Here is a 21389-nt window from a genome sequence, read left to right on the forward strand (position 1 = left end):
TTTTGCGAGAATGACCTTTGTAGAGATAATGCTCCTGCCTTTCAGATTCGGCGAAATATACCCTATACGAGCTTTAATGCAGTTTGATACATTTTCAGTCCAGGAAAACTATTCTGCAACGAAATATAGTTTAGAGCAGCCTACCTGCCGTTTTTGAAAACATCTCAGTGTCATATATAACAATGATAAAAGCATACATTGATCTTGTAAATGTCTAGTGTGATTAAATCCTTGGATCGTGATTAAATTGTTCATATGTTTCTTGAACCATATTCGTATTTAAGTCATATGACTTTTTCCATGACTTGGAAAGCATCTTACTAATCTTGTTATGGTTTCTGTATGCGAGTCCTCTTCATTTTCATACTGCCAAAACAGACAAAACGTCATGCTAATATCAGGTTCTTCCTGGCCGCGGAACTGTGAACCACAAACAGAACCCTCGTGATTAAACAGTTGACTAGATTACCAATGTGTGATAGAAAATTTTTGTAACATGTTTTTGTTCTGATTTTTATTGCTTAATTTGCCATAGCGATAGCACATTATTACAAAATTGCGACTTTATTAGCCTGCCTGATGGAATAATTTGTTTGAACACATGTTGTGATTAGCGGTGATTCCGAGAGATAGCGTGCAAATTTGTTCAGGTCAAAGCAGGTTGCTTCTCAAAGTCTACTATAAACCACGTCTGAAATGAATATGTGTCAAAGAATGACGATGATATGTCATTTTAAGATAATATGTCATTTTTGCTATGTACGAAACACATTATGTTTCGTCTAAATATAGGTAGGAAGGCTTTTGTCGATGAAAGAAGCGGGCAACTGCATTTATCTTAACATATCTTTTGTTGCGACCTCTTTCAATAGTTAAAGCATAATTCTATTTCTAGTATTTTAAAGATGCAAATATATCTCGTATTCTTTCATATCATTTCACACTGTGATATTTAATTCAGTTTTACTATATTTATATTAATATCTGATCTTCCACTAGAATAGAGTACTACAAAAGTAAATGAATATGAAAATGTTTACAATTATAAATGAATGTATATATATTTATTTATATATATGAAAAAGCCGAGATGGCTTCTGAGATTATCATGTACCATTTAGCATCATTGCGTTGTGAGGACACGGCTTCTTCTGTTGAATCTTTGTTCTAGTTGTATCTATACCCAACCAAAAACAATAAGATCCGCTGTGATATGTCTACTCAATTCATCTGCGTCCTATATTCTCCTATGTACCAACAATATTCTATTCCGCCTGTCATGTTTTTTCTTGTACTGCATTTACCCCTGACTGAGATGTAAAACATTTGGTTTCGCAATTATTATTCATAATTAACTTGTGAATAAGCAGTTTTACCTTTAGGTTGTTTTTGTCCTACATATTTCTTGCATTACGTTTTTGAAGCATTTTATGTTATATGTGTAAACATGCATTCTATGGGACAAAAATAAAGTTGTAGCGGAATAATGCAATCTTGGTTATCCGACAATGATTCGTCAAATGAGTATTTATACCGGCTGCTCTTTGTTTGAAGGTATAATAGTAATTTTGAAATAAGAACCTGTATGATAACTTGTACATCATTTATCTTGTAACATAAAAGTTAAACGTAAACGCCAGTTTGTTTAAATATTTATTTTCATATTTTCATTATATACTTTACATACATTTACAATTAAATTACATGTATAACATACAACATGAGAACACGGAACTCCATCTATTACAACATGAACATTACCGTTAAGTTAGCATTTCTATTCAAGGTTTGTTTAGTCGAGTGTTTTGCAGTAATATAAACTGTATATAGAATCTTCAATAAGAAACAATTTCATTCCGTTATAAGATATTTTACTGTAAATACATGTATATCTAAACAAAAAGAATCAAAAGATTTGCTTCGCAAAATTGAAATTAGCGGAAATGCTAACAACGGTATCTTTTGTGAGTTTGAACAAACTATTTAAATTTGATTTTCACCGACTTTATGTTGCTATGCTGAGCAACAAACTACATCATGTCTGGGTGGGACTTTTTGGAGACATCAGAAACGCATGGTGTATTGACGAAAATATATGCTGAAATGACATGTTTGATTAATGAACTAATGCTCTCTCGTTATAACTGAGTGGACAAAACATCGGTAAAAATATGGACGAAGCAAGTAATATATAAGTTATTGTATTTTACTTATTTTTGTCTACTCATAAGCGATGTACGCATGGAAAAATACAACGCAAGAAGAAAATTGACTGTTGTGATATTAAAACTTTCAAACTTTGTTCACTATATTCGGTGGTTTTTATATCTAATTTTAGTAAACTCGCTGTTCACACACAGTAAAATCGCTGATATTTTTTCACAGTTAACTCGTTGTTGACAGTAAAATCGTTGCTGTTATATGATAATTTAGCTGTTTTTATAATTGTTGGTCGTTACCCGCACAGTTGTAATACTCGTTGTTGCCTCTGTCGTGGTGAAATCGCTGATATCATAGTAAGCTCTCCGTTCGCTGTTGTCATAGTAAAATCGCTGCTATTTTTATATCCTCGTTTTTATAGTAATCTCGTTGTTATAGTTTACTCGCTGTTTTCATAGTAGCCTCGTTGTCACTTTCTCTGTCTTAGTGAAATCGCTCTCTCACTGTTCATTATTGTCATAGTTAGATCACTTTCATCATAGTAAACCCTATCTTGTCACTAAGTTTATCGTATCAGTATATAAACACTATTGTTTGGCATAAGAAGCAAACCTCGGTCCATTTCAACCTACAAGAATATAATGTTTATGCACCTTATGCATAATACTGTTAAATTGTATAAACAGAACAAACAAGTAATGTCTTTTTCATTTCTTGTCAAAAGTTTGAACCAAATTTTACCCGCTCAGCGTCATAAACAGGAGGTAAGTAATGCATAACTGTGTTTATGCTAGAAGGACTTAAATGGTATATGATATATAATTATGTACATCTCTATTTGTACTGAATTATAAACTAAACAATAATTTCTGATTATTTATCGTTCAAACTTGTCCTCGTTTATGTATCGAGCCAGTGATATACGGTTTGAAACAGCAACATTTTCAAACGAACAAACCGTTTTATTTCAGAAGAAAATTGAATTTCTCAAATTAAATACTGGTATGTTAGCTATTAGAATCCGGATTTTACGCCAGCACTTACATGTATAAGGGAAAGCACATGATCAAAACAAAGAATACATGTTCAAAATTTATGTATACATGCCATTCTTTCGACTTATTTTCAACACAACTAACAAGTAGTTTTATCACCTTTTTTTCTTTGACAGACATATAAACATATTCCTTATCACAGAACTACAAAACTACAATATAAGAACCATTGTTATATGTTCTGAAACCGGAAGTTCGTAGACGTTTCTAAACCATGCATTCAGTGGAGCAATGACCCGATTACAGCTCTCAAAAATGCGATTCTTTACAAACTAATGTCAGACACTGTGACTGAAAATAATATAGACAATTACAAATACATGTGCATTTCAAAAATGACCTGTGCATAATTATTTATTGCTATTTATTTCTATCTATTGCAAAAGTTTTTGCCACCCTTTGTATCCAAATAAACCTAATTTCGTGAGAATACAACAAACATGTTAAACAAAGTCATGAAAATTGTATTCAATGATGAAGAACACAAAGGTTATATGATAAAATGTATCTAATGAATTGTGACAAACAAATTTTCATAAAAATCCAAAAATTCAAAACTAATATCATCTTTTGTCATCAAACGACAGAGATATCCTTACAAAATACATAAATAAATAAAAGATGTACATTTCGTAGAAAAAATACTTCAAGCTTTATCCTCTTTTCCAGCATTGTTTCCCGAACCACACAATTTGACCTGTATTTGAGAATCAGTGTCTACAAATCACACATTTGACCTGTATTTGAGAATCAGTGTCTACAAATATATGACCTACGTAAAATCATCAAACATCAACTACTGAATTGACGGTACTTTATACTGAACTAGACAAATATCTATGAAATCTGTAGAAGATTTGACATGTCATGTAAGATGCGAACTGAGTAGAAATGAGCCGCGCCATGAGAAAACCAACATAGTGGCTTTGCGACCAGCATGGATCCAGACCAGCCTGCGCATCCGCAGTCTGGTCAGGATCCATGCTATTCGCTAACGTTTTCTCTAGTTGCAATAGGCTTTAAAGCGAACAGCATGGATCTCCTGACCAGACTGCGCGGATGCATGATGATCGCAAACGCATTGTGTCGGTTTTCTCATGGCGCGGGTCAAATATTCTTTCGATTATCTGTATTTCTAGCATTTCATAAAGAATAACACTTTAGAGAAAAATGTGTTTTGATCTTCGATAGATGATTGATTTGGGTAATTGTTTATGTGTTTGTAAGTTCAAACTAATTTGTTAATTTTCAAGAAAGCGGAAGCATTTCAGCTATTCACTTTTATTGGGGCATTAAAACCGTACTCTAAAACAACTTAGAGTTTAAAGCTGTTCCTCCTTGGCTGCTGTAGATAAAGGTAGAAAGAAGACGCTAGAGCTATTTCATAGAAGATATTTTTCAGACATTAAATTTATTTTGGAACAGACGTTTAATAGATATTCTTGTCTAAATACTATGAAGGGTTGTAAAGACTTCTGTAATATATATATAATAACAAATTTATTGAAACGCACCAGTAGTATACATGTTTAATTCATGGTTTTCGGCGATTGTTTTAAAATGAAGAGCTCCTTCCATTATAAAGACCTCTATGACATAATTTAGGATATACGATTCATATCATGAAAAATAGTTCTGCAGCGGAATTATTGCGTGACTTATGAGGCGCATTATTATTCCGCCAAAGAACAAGTGCATATTTCTCGATACAAATCTAATCTTTTTTATTACATACGCATCTACACTTATTACTATTATTATTATTATATAAATGATAGAAATTTGTAATATAGTTAGAGTGAGTAAAATTGGAAATGTCGTCGTTTAAAAACGTTTAAACGCAACGATACACATGAAACTAACGTCACAAATGACGTCACGCACCCGATATGAACGTCAAAATATAGGAATTCCAGGTTCCATTTAACTTAATGCAGTTTATAACTTAGTACGTAATAAAGTCAGTCAAATGCGGTGAGTACACTTAATAATCTTTCGTTCTTGCTCCGATCAACATAAATAAGCATGACGCTATGACTGACGAGCTATATGGTAAATCCGAGGTATTTCTGTTATTTTTTAGGGTGTCGGACAGTTTCGATTTTTTGATAAACCATGGTCCAACAAAAAGCTGTCAAACTGTTGCTTCCATTCCACTATGTATTTTGTGCTCCACTCATTGAACTGAAGTTTCCATTCCACTTCCATTTCTGACATATCAGCTGAAAGAGGAATAAAAACATGTTTTATGAAATTAGAATCATAGGTTCATAATTATGCAATAACGTACGACTGGTTGGAATTATAGTGAGTGGTGCTTTTCACACAGTATGTTTAAAACACAATTCCATAGAACAAACGTACCCATGTATCCATACATTTTTGAATTATGTAACTAAAATCCTATATTATCACTTTCTTAATTGAAAATAAAAAGCACATTTTCAATATGTCCAGACATATTTGGATACGAAGTTTTTTTTCTTTATACAAACCTCATATCTTTGTTAAAGCTGTTCAGAATAGTGCATCAATAAAAAAGGTATGTCTTAAACTTTTAAAATGATATCATTTACAGGTATTTATCTCTGTGCTATACACACTTATCCGATAAGTTATATAAATATGGGGTATTTATTAAATTTTCATATATGTTTATATATATATTTTTATAGCACCCTCGCATGAACACATCTGATTAAAAATAACTAACTGTGAAATATCTTTAAAACGATATTGCAGAAACAACTCTGGTAGGATTATCAGAAAATGTTGCTTTTTTGTTTTAAGTTCCAAATAAAAACAAATTCTTCAGGGAATGATAACTTGTTTTCTTTACCTGGGTAGCAAATCAACTATTTATTATATAGTTAAAGTGAAATATTAATTATTGATGCAACATTGAACAAATTACATGAACGAGATGAATATTAACATAAACTTACCGCTTTCTACAGCTACAGAATTAAATCACGCCAAAGATGCAATCTGTTAGAAAAATACTCCATGAAGTTATCTTCAATCTATAACACTGCACACACATTCTAAGATGCTGTTAGTAGGCAAGAAAACACAAATGAGCCGCACCATGAGAAAACCAACATAGTGGTTTTGCGACCAGCATGGATCCAGACCAGCCTGCGCATCCGCGCAGTCTGGTCAGGATCCATGCTGTTCGCTTTCAAAGCCCCTTGCAATTAGGGAAACTGTTGGCGAACAGCATGGATCCTGACCAGACAGCGCGGATTGGTTTTCCCATGGCACGGCTCAAATATCGTAGGTTGTTTCAGTTGATAAGAGACACTTGTGTTAAGTAGAGTTGAGATTCATGCAAATATGAACAGGTTACTGTTCTGTCTTTACCGGACAGCGCGAAAAGAAGAGGAACAGTGCGTATCAAATTTACAAGTACAATGGTCAAATTAAATAGAACAATAGTATTGATAAGCAACACAAAGTAAAAATCTCAGCAGTTTGTACGAATGTCCTGTCACCATTTTATTTGGCACTCTGCAATGATAGTTGCCATCAATTCTATATGTAGATATACTTCGTAAATCCCATCTCATCTTATTAACATTTATTTCTTGGACTCTTTTCCATTGATTACATTTTTAAGCATTCTGTAAATAGAACTAACAGGAAATTATAGTCTAAATTTTATTAGAGGGGCTGTTATGTGTTCTTTTTTCGACTTGTTTTATTCTCCTTTTAGTGAAATTGCAATTTCCAATGCTGTCAATAAGAAGATACAATGTATGGCGAATTATGGATCTTTTTACCTAAATGTTAATAAATTTCATTCACATTTTTGTTTCGTAAATGTTGAATGTTTGCCCGTTTCCTTTTCTTTTTTTTTTTAATTCAAGATTTTGTAACATGTCTGTTTTAAACTAAAAGTCAGTTACAATGCTTTAGAGTACTGCAACTAACTTGCGTTTGATAAGCCTGTCCCAAAGCTGATTTAGTTCATTGTTTTAAGTTCATGTGTTATCAGATAAAATTTAACGAATTTTTTTTTTTACATATTTCGATCGAATTAAATGTCCAAGAAAAATTGATTCGTTAAGACTTGGACTAAGCAAATATGTCTAAAATAAATATCTGCTATGCATCGCAGTTTCCGCTGATTCACCATGCTTCCATTATTGATTCATTAAAAGAAAAGTGGGTCACGTGCAATGCACAAAACCAGCGCCAGTCTATCAATCTATGCCAGACTTTCCCGCTATAATTGTGACATTAATTGTATGTCATGATAATAAAAGCTTCGACATCTTACATTTAATGTCATCCGGATTAAGAGTACGTCTCGAGAAAACAGGCTTTATCCATGATTGCGTTCATAGTTAGACCTCACCATTTGTTCTTAATACGACACGTGCATTGCTAATAGTAGTACTATGCGTCAACATTTGAATACTGAAAATGTTACTTTCAGTGGACATGTTATAGATAGTATTGCATCACTGCCAATACTGAAAATATATTTTGATCTGATTAGCTGATGCACATAAATAAGATTTATGAGAAATCTCTAAACGCTTGTTATTAGTTCTATATATATATATATATATATATATATATAAATATATATATATATATATATATATATATATATATATATATATATATATATATGGAGCAACTTCATGCTGAATATATTAGCAGAACAGTGAAATTACCAGCAATAACAAATGTTTTTCGATTTTTCCAGAAGACAGGTGGCACTAACACAACATAGCAAGGGCATAAATAACTGATTAGCATGGTTCAAAACATACATACTGTTAAATGTTTCTGCAGGAACTGTAAAAGGTACTTGATGCAAAATGCAGTTCTACATTAGCAAAACCATGCCTAATACCTGGTTTAACATATAATTAGGTTTGTTCAAAACACACTGTTAAATAAAAATAATTATATGTAGGAAAACTGATGTAAAATGCAATTCAAAATTTTATTAAATTCATGCACAATACCTGTTCTGACGACAAGGTTTGGTAGATAGTCCTTCCAGAATGAGCATTCCTTGGCCCTTGACCCATGACCAATTGCTAAAGATTTATTCAGCCGATTTATAAGCTCCGGCCTCAGGATTAAATGTTTGCGGGTGACGGTATCAAATAATGGCCACTCATCTAAAAACAAGGACCCTGGCGACCTGTTGGGATCCCTGTAAAAATATTAAAGTATAATCTCTAAAGATGAATAGTATCTTAATGAACTCTTCAAAACTTAAGTTACCAGCCCTATCAAAACAGTTCAATATCCAAGTGATAACTACAACTGAAGAAAAAATGTGACAAAATATCGCCCGTTAAAGAAAGTCTATTCCTAAAAACAAAATTTGTCCCAATGACCTTGACATTGCTGATGGAATCCAGTAACTGTGATAAATTCTTCACCAAAATTAAAATCAGAGAAGGAGTACAAAACAAATCTTTGCAACTTAAAGAGAGACAAATGATTCTCAGCATCGCACACCGCAATAATGAAAATAGTTCAGTAGTTCTTCGTGTTTAGGATACCATAGTTATGGCCAAAAAATAAATATCCAAATTCTTTACCCTCGTTGACTTGATAAAGAAGAGAGGGAATCTGCTAAAACATTCTGCAGTGCTGTGATAGATAATTATACCAAGTTAAAATATATTCGTGATAAGTATTATAAACGAAAAATTACCCGTACAAAAAGAGCAATACCATATGACACATTTAACTATCCTCTGACCTGACCGTTACACGGATTTATTGTATTACATACCATTATGCTGTGAAATACATTAACAAAAAGATTAGATATAGACAGATTCCGGGACACAAAGTTATTTGATTGACTTAATCATATTTTATTACTCTTTGATATTAACAATTACAATAACAATTTCAACATACATCACCAAAGGGCAAAAGGGTCGGACAACAACTTCTGACAACATTTAATTAGAGATTCTATTACCATTAAGGTGCAGATAGAGAAAAACGAGCACAGAAATAACTTCATATAAACTCGAGCAATAATAAACTACATATGACTGATATAGAAGTATTTACAAGAGAAAATAAAGTAATATAAAACACTGTTTCACGATGAAAACAAACAAACAAACAAAAACAAAAACGTTCGATGTGATGTCATGGGTCTCTCTGTCTGTCTGCCATCATCACAAGTTATGATTCAGACAATAATGTGTAATTCTACAATAGTTTATCCTTTAAAATAGGACGATAGATTCTGGTATTTTATTAGTCTGCATTTTCCAAGGATCTGATTACAGATTTAACTGAACTTCTGTTTTCGGCCGGCCTACAGTACAGAGATACAGAGCATGAATGTACATAAAGTGTCCACGTTAATTAATGCTTAAATATTATGACAGTGCTAGCGAAAACTTGGTTGTCAACAGATGATATGCCTATTCCACAATCATTAAAGCAAGTTAAACTTTACATAATTGTATCAACAGAATTTTTGTAGATCTTTGTAATATTTATTTTTAAGTGTACTTTTCAAGATAATTTTAAAACAGGATAGCTCACTTAAGTTGAAATCAACCATAAATAGAACAGTAGTGTTTTTCACTTTAGGTATCAATGCAGGCACCATCATTAATGTTATAAATGAAAGCTTTATTTAGGTCAGCAATAAACATTATTTCTAGCGTGTTTGTAATTATTTTTTCCTAATAGTTAAGTTGAATTTTCAGTAAGAATATATTTACACTGTATATTATTTATATATATACACTGTATATTATTGTCTTGATGTACAGTTACCATAATGTCTTCTGTGATAATTACAGTATAAAAATATGATTAAACTAAAAAAACTAGATACACTTTGTAACTGATTTATAGCTGATGCAACATTAGCAAATGGGTTTTCAGTGAGTTATTTTGTTGTTGTTGTTTTCAGGTAGTTCTGCACGTTTGATAGACTGGATTGTAAAACGTCATTTAGCCTGATCACGTAGTGTAAAGCCTGGAACGAAATTCATCTTATGAATAAATCTCATATGCAACCCGTTAGCAAATTTACTTACCAAGAAAAAGCATCATATTAAAATATTTGACAGGTTAAATACTTAAAGCTACATTGTAGAAACAATTCTTTTTGCGACAAAAAGGTCAATAAAAGTTTGATCCAATTATGAAAACTGGTGTGAGGGATGTTCAAATCAAGATAGCAAGGACTTTTTTAATTTTTTACTTGCCACATTTTATAATATATTTGGAGGTTTTGAAAAAAATCAGCTTTAAATCAAATTCTACATTGTAGAAAAAACTATCCTTCCTTAGGTACTGAACTGCCTTAAAATACCATGTAACTGCTATTTCAATGTTGTAAATATTTAACAAAGAAATACTTGTAGCGTCGGTCTGCTTGGAAAGTTACGACGTTTGAGGATGTTTTGATCTTGTTCGATCGATATAACTATAGGTCATAAAGCGACTTTCCAGCTTTTTCCCGTGAAAGGAAACCCCAGGTGCCCTCTGAACAATATTTAAGGCAGGGGGCGGACACCTAGGTAGAACCACCGACCTTCGCAAGCCAGTTTTGTGAAATTTTAAAACTGAAGTAGTCTACACTACAAGCGGGGTTTTATACATATGAGCCGCGCCATGAGAAAACCAACATAGTGGCTTTGCGACCAGCATGGCTGCAGACCAGCCTGCGCATCCGCGCAGTCTGGTCAGGATCCTTGCTGTTCACTAACAGTTTCTCTAATAGCAATATGCTTTTAAAGCGAACAGCATAGATCCTGACCAGACTGCGCGGATGCGCAGGCTGGTCTGGATCCATGCTGGTCGCAAAGCCACTATGTTGGTTTTCTCATGGCGCGGCTCATATTTGTTATGACGCCGTGTATATCAGAGCTAGTCTTCGACATATAACCAGCAAATTGTAAGAAATATTATAGAAACACAACGACAACACGGAAATAGCAAAAGTACAGCTATTAGGATTTTCTTTCACACGCTGCTTATTAAAGTTCACTGACTCAATAAATTAAAGAAATAATCTCTTTTCCAAGCGATAAAATGCGATGTTCACGGCTTTTTGGATTTACAACTATTGCCGACAGCGAACTGTTATTGAGAATAATCCGGTCAATGAGAAATACGTACGGCATCGTAAATAATGTGTTTGAGGTCTCACTGCGCAATGTGGAAATGATGAGTGTGAAAGAATAAAAAAAAATCCCATCACCAAAGTAATTGAGAATAATTGCTCTATTAAAAAAAGGATAATAAACAGTAACCCTAAAGATTTTGAAACTGAAATGTAAGCTACAACTGTCTAAATGCAAAAAATCATAAACTGATTTTGAAAACCCGTTGATTTAACACCATATCACAATTAAACCGTCTTATGTTAACTCTGTTTGATCGCCGAAAAACTAGAGTGATTTTTTGCACCACGGTCTATTTATAATACGCCTAGAATACAAATGCACGAAACAATTTCTATAGATATAATGTCACTCTCTTTGAAATTTTGTCCAAGAAAAAGATAACAATTTTTGCTGGAATTCTACTTTCCTTCATGCAAAACCATTTTATCAGATGGAGATAAAATTCTTCAACAAAAGGTGTGGAAATTCCCGGAAGATCATGTTTTTGTTTTTCTTTTTCGAACATTTTCTGTTTCAAGTAACACTGAAATTGGCTTTACAGTGATCTTGACCCTACTATTTACAAAAACAATACACAAACTTGCTGTCTTATTAAACTCCTACACACAAAGTTCCATTAGAATTGCTGAACAGAATTTTTACTCCCTTTTTTTAGTAACAGCGATACAATTCAAAGTTATTTATATATGATTGCCATGCAGCAAGTTTGGTGACAGTATGTCAATACTACTAATGTTATAAACCGGAATCAAACTTTTTTATGATCCTAGCAATAAATTTATTGTTAGCAACTGTGACATTGATCATTTCCCTATTGCATCTAGGTTAGTCTTTTTTATTAATAAAAATTTTTAATCCGGGGTCGGGTTAAGAACCACAACTCATCAGATGCCTTCCAAAGGTCTACATTGAGAAAGAACAATACACGAACGCCTAAGTCCACTGCGCCACCGTTTTCGATAAATAAAGTTATGTTGACCGTAAACTTTAACCCCATTGATTTGATTAAATATGCTTAATGCGGTGCTAGAGGAGAAGGCTACTAATAAGTTTGGTTATGTATGCTTCCAAAGGATCTTTTCACATATTTTAACAGGTATAAGCTGCCTTTAGGTAAAGTTTTACCCAAAATCAAAAACTTGATCCGCCCAATGGCATCTTCATTCTAATAGATTTGAAAAACCTGGTTAAAACACATTTAGATTGTAATGTGTATGATCTTTATAATTTTCAATAAGTCAATAAGTGCTATTTACAACTGAAACTATAAAATTACATTTATGCATATCAGACAATGAAAAAAAGAGAAAAATAATGACCTTGTCTAGAACTTATCTAATAAGTTGGAAAATCTGGTATTAAAATACATGTTAGAAAAAAAAATCATGAAAATAAAGCGTTCAAATATAATAATGTCAGTACCAATGATATATCTATGTACATTAATGAAATTATAAACATCATCAATTAAGGTATTGGACCCCTAATAGTAATGTTTAAAAAATGGCTTTTGTTTTGTATATTCTTAAAGTTGGCCATGTTTTGCGCTGTGTTGCATTTTTTTTTTATAAATTTTGTATAATTTATCGTATTTCCTCAAACTCAAGTAGAGAACAAATTTCAAAGTGATGGCCACCATCCAAAACGTTTGCAGAGAATTCATTATACCATTAATTTTGATAAAAGAAACATCAAAGTATTGGCAAACAATTATAAAAAAACAAAATGAAACTGTCAATGTCATTTTTCCTACGGTGCCACAAATAAATGGATTTAATGAGACAGAGTTCTAACGCAAACATTGAAAAGTTGAACTCGATGTCCTGCGGGTCTGTTTAGAAATTTGCTCACTTCATTAAAAAATAACCTTGGGGCAGAGGTAAAACCTACCTATTTTTCTTCCACAATATGCTATCTAAAGAGTAAAGGCAAAATAGAGAATTTTTACAGCATGTGACTTGGTATTTTTAAAGATGTCTAACTCTACCTCTTCTGTTTCAGAGGTAAACTTTCATTTTGATCAGCAAGAAATCGCTTATCAAATGAAATTTTCCACTTTTATACAAAAAATCAATAATACTTCTTAAGGTAGTTCTGCACGTTTGATAAACCGGAAGTGATGGCGTAACGTCATTTATCCGGAAAACGTTGAATAAAGCCTGGATTCGGTGAACGGAAATGAAAATCATTTTATGAATTAATGGCAACCTGTGACTTAATTTTTTACACTGGCTCTGTTACTAACTTTCTAAAGTTAAAATAAGATATAAAAACAACTGACACGTTAAATAATTCAAAATAATGTCTTAAAATTAGCGTGAAATGTTTGGGTCACTTTCATTCTGATCAAATATTTCAAAAACAAGCACATGGGCCTATACACTTTATTTCACCACATTATAGGCAACATGTTTATTTACAACTGTGAGAAGTTTCATTAAAATCTACATTGTAGAAAAAATTCTATTCACGAAAATGTTATGAAAGCTATGATTTTGCCATAACTCCCATTATGAAAAATAGCGTGAGGTCCAAATTTTTCAAATCAGTCTAGCAAAAAATCAAGCACACGACCCTATCTTTTTAATTTGCTCAATTCTCTTGATATATTATGCAGTTTTGAAAAATCACAGTTTAATCAAATTCTACATTGTAGAAAAAAATTTGATCCAAACGTGCAGAACTACCTTAAAAGAAGAAAAAATACTTACTAGAAAAAAAGCAAAAAATGGAGAGAGAAAAATTTGGTCCCAGTGGGACTTGAACCTACGCCCATGTTCGACAACAAAATGTTTTTATTTTATTTTTTAGACATCTGGAAATAATTGCTTTTATTCTTAAGAAGGCTTTAAAATTAATTACTGACAAACTATATGTTACAGAAACACATTGGAATTTGCTGTTTTTACGACTTTTTACGATGAAAATCGAAAAGCGTTTGTAACACTTTTAATCCCCTGGTAAACTGTCCCGATTATAAATATCTATATTTTGACATCATAATTCACTACTTCCGACGAGGGAAAATGTCTTTATTGCCACGGCGGTCCGGGGTTCGATTCCCGACGCGGTCATCTTTTTTTTCTTAATTTGGAATTTTTAAAATATTCTGGAAACAAAAATTCATATTCTAATGTTCATAATATGACCAAACTACAGTTTGAAAGAAAGATTATTTTTTAGCCAAATCGGGATGTCAGAACCTTTAAGTTTCAAACTGGTCAGGTTTAACTACGGATAAGCAATTTGGAGGACTGAAGGACAGAGTAGTGTTCCACATCAATAGCGGAGAAATTTGTTTAAAAAGCAACTAAGGATTGTGAAGTGCAAAATGATTCATTGGTAACTATTCTAATCAGACTTTTATAAAAGATAAAAACGAAAATATAACGAAACAAAAACCTAAATGACAACCACGATGAAATATATGTGAACTTGAAAATGCGCCTGCTACCCCAATATAAACATGATAAAATTTCAATGTACTTACCCGGTTTTTGCAAAGTTGGTCCAGTATCTCATCATTTTCTTGGAAAATATTTTCTCTTCTTCAGTATATCCAAATGATTTATTCGTTGGTTCTCCAAACATAAAATTAATCTCATCAGCGTGTAAAACACCAGACCATTCTGGCCAATGATGTTTAGTTGACCGATGTTCGAAAACATAATAATATACACTACTTCCCGCTGAAGCCGCGTGTAAAGCAAAGTCTACACAAGGACATATAAAACTAAAATCTCCCACTGCCATATCAATTTGCCATGCATTCATTTTCTGATCATATGGATTTAACCAGTTCCGGTATTGAAATTTTATCGCCTCCTTCCCGAAAGAGTTTAATAATTTCGGATAATAAGGATGATAATGAAATATATCATCAATAAGGGTGTCAAAATAACTTTGACTAACCATAGGTTCAGAATCTAAAGAAAATAATTCATGATAATATATAAGCCAGAAATTGGCTTCGTTTGTATTATGGCCTAATAATACCGGACATTTCTTAAAGTTGCCATTTCGTAACGATTTCTCGGGATCCTCTTGTAAAAATGTCCCATCTATAATAGGCACAAATGGAAATCTTACAACCCCATAATCTATTGTATCCCATTCTGGATGGTGAAATTCATTGGCAGGTACTCTCCGTAAACAGTCAATTATATCCGGAGTTTCCGGGTAATTACACTGAAAATTCTTTGCAAGTATTAGCGCTCTATTTTTAGCTTCCTTGTCAGAAACTGTCGCCCACGCTGCTTGTGGGGCACCACTTTGTAAAATGACTCTATGAAATTTGCTGCGACTTAATGGAGACATCATATGCATCCCAACACTTACTGCGCCTGCACTTTCTCCAAATAGTGTCACCGAATGAGGATTGCCTCCAAAAAAATGAATGTTATGTTGGACCCAATCAAGCGCCATTACCTGATCAAACATCCCAGCATTGCCAGGGGCTTCACGATGAAAGAGTGCTAAATACCCAAGAGCCCCTACCCGATACTGCATAGACACAACAATAACGTTATTTTCGGCAGCTAAATATCTCCCGTCATATATATCCAGCACCGATGATCCCGAATAAAATCCCCCACCAAAAATCCATATCATAACTGGTTTGCTTATTACAGAGGAGTCAGTTGGCACCCAGACATTCAAGTACAAGCAATCCTCACTGCAGTTTGTGTTTGGGTTCCATACAGCAGCGCCTTTGTGGCCTGGATTAGTGTCATCCTCCCCTTGCCAACAGGCAGCTGGTTTTTCCGTTGCATTACGAATACCTCTCCAAGGATCACTTGGAACGGGGTGTTTGAACCGTAGATCACCTACAGGAGGTTTCGCGTACGGTATTCCCCAGTATATATCAACTTCCTTTCCATGAACCTTCACCCGTAATCCTTGAACCTTGCCTTTAGTTGTCTGTGCAACGGGCCCATATCCCACTCCTTTAATGCTCGCCACAATCGATATTAAAATAGTGCCTAGAGAAATTAACTGCTGAATGACGTCCTTGAGTTGCATGATTAGTGATCCCTGCGTTTCTTATTTCGATGTTTAGCTCTGAAATAAAGTAATAGTCATCAGTTACCGATCAACAGAAATAACACAAATGAACTGGGTTCAGAATGTAAAATGTAGCAATGATATCATGTTCGTACAAAATCAAAAATGAACTATTTCTTTCGGAGTTAGAATATAATCAGCAAATACAATGCGATTCATAGTTAATCTACTGATCAAATTCTGTCGTTCATTTCGCATGATATCCGTGAAAGATAGTTTTAATTCTTCAATTTACATTAGACTTCTTTTCCATTTATAAAAAACGTGTTTTTGTAGACAGCGCATATTTTGTTTTATTGTATACCTATATAAATTCTGTAAAAATATCGGCTTGTATCTGACAAGTAAATATGAACAGGTAGAATAAAATGCGTATTGTTCCTTATGTATTGTATGTTGCCGGACTACTTTCATTAATATGCATGACCTGACACAGTTCAATAAATAAGAACTGCACTAAGTTCCATGTTAACAACGATAAACATTGATGAGTTCTTTCAATAACAAAACAACAAGCAAACAAACTGGAGATATTATAAAAGCGTCATTATAAAAGTAGTTAGATCTGGGATTTTGTATTCGGCTCCAGTAGATTTTACAAGGTCGGATCACACTCGGCGACTCTCATTTCTGGGCCATATTTCTATTTTGTGTCAGTATATTAACGTTATAATTTTCAATGGCAAAAAAAGAGAGAAGAGAGTATATATTAATCATGTATGACAATTAGTTGCATTTGAAGCGTGGTTCGTCCATAATACACCCACAATCACAGTAGTCATTATTACCGTGTGTTGACACTGGAAAATCATGAAAGCTGACATAATGATAACAGAGTCGGTTTGATTGATTCATTGGATGTAACACCTGATAAGTACAACACCTAGCTCCGGCTTAAGCAAAACTCTGTTATGTATCATGTAGAACGATTTCTACAATTTCGAACAAATTGATCTACTTATAGTAACAACAGTAGTCCGTACACGGCCAGTTGGCGACTTCTACGGCCGCCAAAAGACCATAAAGGTAAAACCGTTGCTGTCTTTCTGTCAGAAGATGGTTTGTACGGAATCCTGTTTCCGCCATCGACTTTTCGACAAGACAGATACGCGAAACGTGAAATTAAGCATCTAATTTCAACTTTTCGTGCTCTAAATTTACCGCGAAAAGTCGAAATCTTGAAGTTTTTGACCCGACAATTGTCGTGCAAACGTCAACTTTTCGACCTATAATCAAGCGCGAAAAGTAGAAATTAAGAGAGTTAATTTCAACTTCTCGTGCTAAGATATTTCCTCGAAAAGTTGAAATGTCGAAGTTTGCAACGCGACAATTGTCGTGCAAATGTCAACTTATCGACTGAATTTGTAGGGCGAAAAGTATAAATTTAAGTCTTAACTTCTACTTTTCGTGCCAGTTCTTTGGCCGATAATTTCGCGATATTATCGCTTAATTTTCGACTTTTCGTTCTAGGGTTAGGGTTACTTAGTTTAGGGTTAGGGTTAGTTAGTTAGTCCTAGAACGAAAAGTCGAAATTTAAGCGATAACATCGCGAAAATATCGGCCTTAAGAACTGGCACGAAAAGTAGAAGATAGGCCACTTAATTTCAACATTTCGCGCTAGATTATGGGTCGGCAAATTGATGTTTGCCCGACAATTCTCGGATCAAAAACTTCAAAATTTCTACATTTCGCGGGACATCTTTGCGCGAGAAGTTGAAGTTTAGGCTTTTAAATTTCTACTTTTCGCGCTTGATTCTAGATCGAGAAGTTGACGTTTGCACGACAATTGTCGTGTTAAAAACTTCAAGTTTTCGACTTTTCGCGGAAAAAAATTTAGCGCGAAAAGTTGAAATTAGATGCTTAATTTCAAGTTTTCGCGTATCTGTCTAGTCGAAAAGTCGATGGCGGAAACAGGATTCCGTAGGCTTGGGAGCATAGAATGTATTGAATTAAAAGGATTATCCATCAGAAGTATATCAGACATGCACCTGCCTCACACCCACTAACTACGGCTTAACAAGAACGCTTTTGTAAAAAAAAGAAATATACTCTGTGGTATCAAAAGGACCAGAAATATATGTTACAGAGAGTAAAAGCATATGGTTGCTTTTATATGCTGCTTTTAACGCACTAAGAGAAAAGTGTTGGGACTGAAAATGGAATTTTTATGAAAATATTATGGAGGCAAAGATGTATATAATCCACCCAAGTAAAATAAAATTAGCTCACCCTATTCGCCTCCTTTTGGAGACGTTTACAACAATTTTATCCACCGTCGCTTAGCACACTCTTAAAATTAATGCCCATTGTCATTCTGGAAAAAGAAAGAATTATTACAGCAATACTGAGGTTAAACCAAGACGCCCACAATGGCTATATTTCAGCTGTGAATATTTAAGAAACAGGTCCCAATTGCACGAAAAATAACTTAAGTAATTACTTAGTTAAGTCTGTTATTTTCAAATTGTGCTATTGCTTATTAAATAATTTAATGTTGATTTTTTCTACCAAAAAATGTATCTATAGCTAAATTGTACTGCAGTACTTATTTTAGTCACGCAAATATAATACTAGTATTTCTATTTAAGCACGATATAACAAACTTAAGTATTTGCTTAAGTATATTTCATATTTCGATTCTTCATTTATTTACATTTAAATTCAGAATTGATGTGTATTGATCTATGAAATAGTCATATATGGTCCTGATATAGATGAAAAAGTCAACATTGAAGATGCATAAAGGGCAAAAACAAGCACTTGAAATAACAGACTTAGCTGAGCAATTACTTAAGTTTTTTCGTGAAATTGGGGCCAGAATTTCAAGACACTCGGAACAATACCCAGTATTATTGTTTAATTTTGTTTTCATTTATTTATGACAACAATTACACTTGGACTGAATCGTCTGTCAATAAGGAATGATCATTTTACGTCTGAAAGAAACAGTTAGGTTTGGAACTAAAGCTATCACTGACGGCGATTAATACACGGCTTTGATATAGGGAACGTTAAATGCAGAGATCTTGACATTTGAAATCTGACTTTCAACTGTAACATTGACCCTGAGCCTCGTGACCTGGAATTTGCATGTTGCTTAAATGAGGTTAACAACTGATGCAAGTTTTATGAAAATCCTTCTAGCCAACAAGAAATGGAATGGACAATTTCAGCTTTTTGATGTTTGGCCTCAAAGTTTGACAAGATAAGCTATTTGACTATTGACTTCCAAGTGATAGTGAGGTTAGACCTAGTAAGCCGGGTTGTGAACTCTTGATGAGTTTGATAATAAGTGATAGTTTTATGAAAGCTCCCAAAATGATCAAAAGGTATTCAGTGGGCACGCATTTAAGCTCTTTCATTTAACTTTCAAGTATGGCCTAGATCTTTTAGAACACTTTTTTTTTTACAGGGGATTGTTCCTCCTGGTGTGACACTGACCTTGGACATACTGACCTGCGTTGGACGCTCTGCAGGTCGTCTTGATAAGGTAAACAATTGATTTAGTTTCATGAAAATCTTCAAACTGTTTAGACAACTCAGAGTGGACACAATGTTAACTGAACTTTGACCTTAGAACTAGTTGCGTTGTGTGCAGGTTTTCTTGATGACCTTAGCAATTAATGCTTGTTTCATGAAACTCATCCAAGCGGTGAAAAAGAAATTGATGCGGACTCAATGGGTGGTTGGACGGACGGACATTCGTAATTCATTAAAGTCCCTGAATACTTTTTATCTGGAGATGTATTGATAAATCTATATCTTGCTTAATTATTTTTCCTATAAGGAATGATGAATTTACATTGAAAATGTACATTATACTGACTTCAAAATTACATGAAGATACCACGAAAATAGCATACCATTTACTCTTGGAGTAGAAGAAACAATAACTTCATATTACGTAGCTCATCATATATTCCGACAGACTGTAACTTTATTGAATCTTACCCAAAATCAGCTCTCGTGAATTATTCACAGATAAGCGTAAAAGAAATCTTCACTAAATACATTCGCTCAGTTTTGTATGAACTACTAGAAAAAAACATATTCTGTTGTTCTACTTTTTACCAAATAATCCAATAAAACTCCGGTAATATCACTTAATCTCCAACAAACACATATTTCCTTAGAACATAAAAGCAATGAAACAAATTTTAGTTTAATACCTGAACAACAAAGAAAAAATCCAAATAAATCTTAACACAAGTGATTTAATTATAGCTGTCTATTTCTGCACATACGTTGAAAGAAACTTCGTTTACTATTCTGCCTGATTCTTGGCAAGCGATCTGTTTCGCGTAAAGGTCACAAAAACGAAGCAATGTAATTTGCCAGATACCTAGAATTGTAGGTAGCATTTTTAGTTTCTTGATTCATTAATGTCATCACTATGGTGAGAAAATGCGATTCCCAGCTCCGGATTAGTGGCTTTAATGGTGAAATAGGTAAACAAAGAACTCAGATGACCTGGTTTTTTTGTTTGTAATGCTTTAAAAACATAATAATTGGATAATGAAATTCTATCAAAGATACGGACTGGTTCTCAGTAATTCTCCTTTGCCACATGTTATATCCTAACGTCAGTTTTCATCTACAGCATATACCTATAACAAAGTGGAATATATGAACGTAATTCAAACAGGAATTTTACTTACATGCCGAAGAAAAAATCTCTATTGCATGTACAGTGTATTATATATTTTCGAAACTCATACAGTCAATGTATATTAATTGACAGTACGATACCAATATTTTACTCCCGTTTACCATATTTTTTTCCATTATGTTTTCCTTCTTTTGTCATTTCTCAGATGTAGAGAGTGAATGCCTATCGAATTCAGGTGCTAATTAGTAACGTTTGTACACGAAAGAAAAACAATAATTTGGCCTATGTTGAAATTAAAAAAATACATTTTGCGATATATGACCACAATGTTTGGCTTTAGAAAAGTAGAATAGTCTACTT

At 33.5% G+C, this 21389-nt stretch overlaps 1 protein-coding gene across 3 annotated transcripts; it reads right to left on the reverse strand.

The window, feature by feature from the left end:
• Window positions 1–1636: 1636 nt before the first annotated feature.
• LOC128546230 (acetylcholinesterase-like) lies at window positions 1637–20791 on the reverse strand. 3 transcript variants are annotated; one of them, XM_053547628.1, is made up of 5 exons: window positions 20590–20791; window positions 18650–18734; window positions 14847–16417; window positions 8198–8391; window positions 1637–5437 (listed from the first exon to the last, which is right to left on the reverse strand). In XM_053547628.1, the coding sequence occupies exons 3-5, from the start codon at window positions 16376–16378 to the stop codon at window positions 5295–5297; spliced, it is 1869 nt and encodes a 622-aa protein (XP_053403603.1). In that variant the 5' UTR covers window positions 16379–16417; window positions 18650–18734; window positions 20590–20791; the 3' UTR covers window positions 1637–5294. The 3 variants fall into 3 exon arrangements, with proteins under 3 accessions (XP_053403603.1, XP_053403605.1, XP_053403602.1); XM_053547630.1 differs by lacking the exon at window positions 20590–20791 and adding an exon at window positions 20372–20581; XM_053547627.1 differs by lacking the exon at window positions 20590–20791 and adding an exon at window positions 20284–20581.
• Window positions 20792–21389: the final 598 nt, after the last annotated feature.

This window comes from Mercenaria mercenaria, chromosome 7 (assembly GCF_021730395.1).
Source record: "Mercenaria mercenaria strain notata chromosome 7, MADL_Memer_1, whole genome shotgun sequence".
Classification (NCBI taxonomy): Eukaryota; Metazoa; Mollusca; class Bivalvia; order Venerida; family Veneridae; genus Mercenaria; species Mercenaria mercenaria.

What these genes read in the sequence shown, in the direction of transcription:
- LOC128546230 (XM_053547628.1), bottom strand. Translation starts at nt 16,378, where the DNA reads ATGCAACTCAAGGACGTCATTCAGCAGTTAATTTCTCTAGGCACTATT. An exon ending in ACCAACTTTGCAAAAACCGG is followed by an intron (nt 8,392 to 14,846) that starts GTAAGTACATTG and finishes ATATTTTTACAG; the next exon opens with GGATCCCAACAGGTCGCCAG. An exon ending in AAACCTTGTCGTCAGAACAG is followed by an intron (nt 5,438 to 8,197) that starts GTATTGTGCATG and finishes TTCCTCTTTCAG; the next exon opens with CTGATATGTCAGAAATGGAA.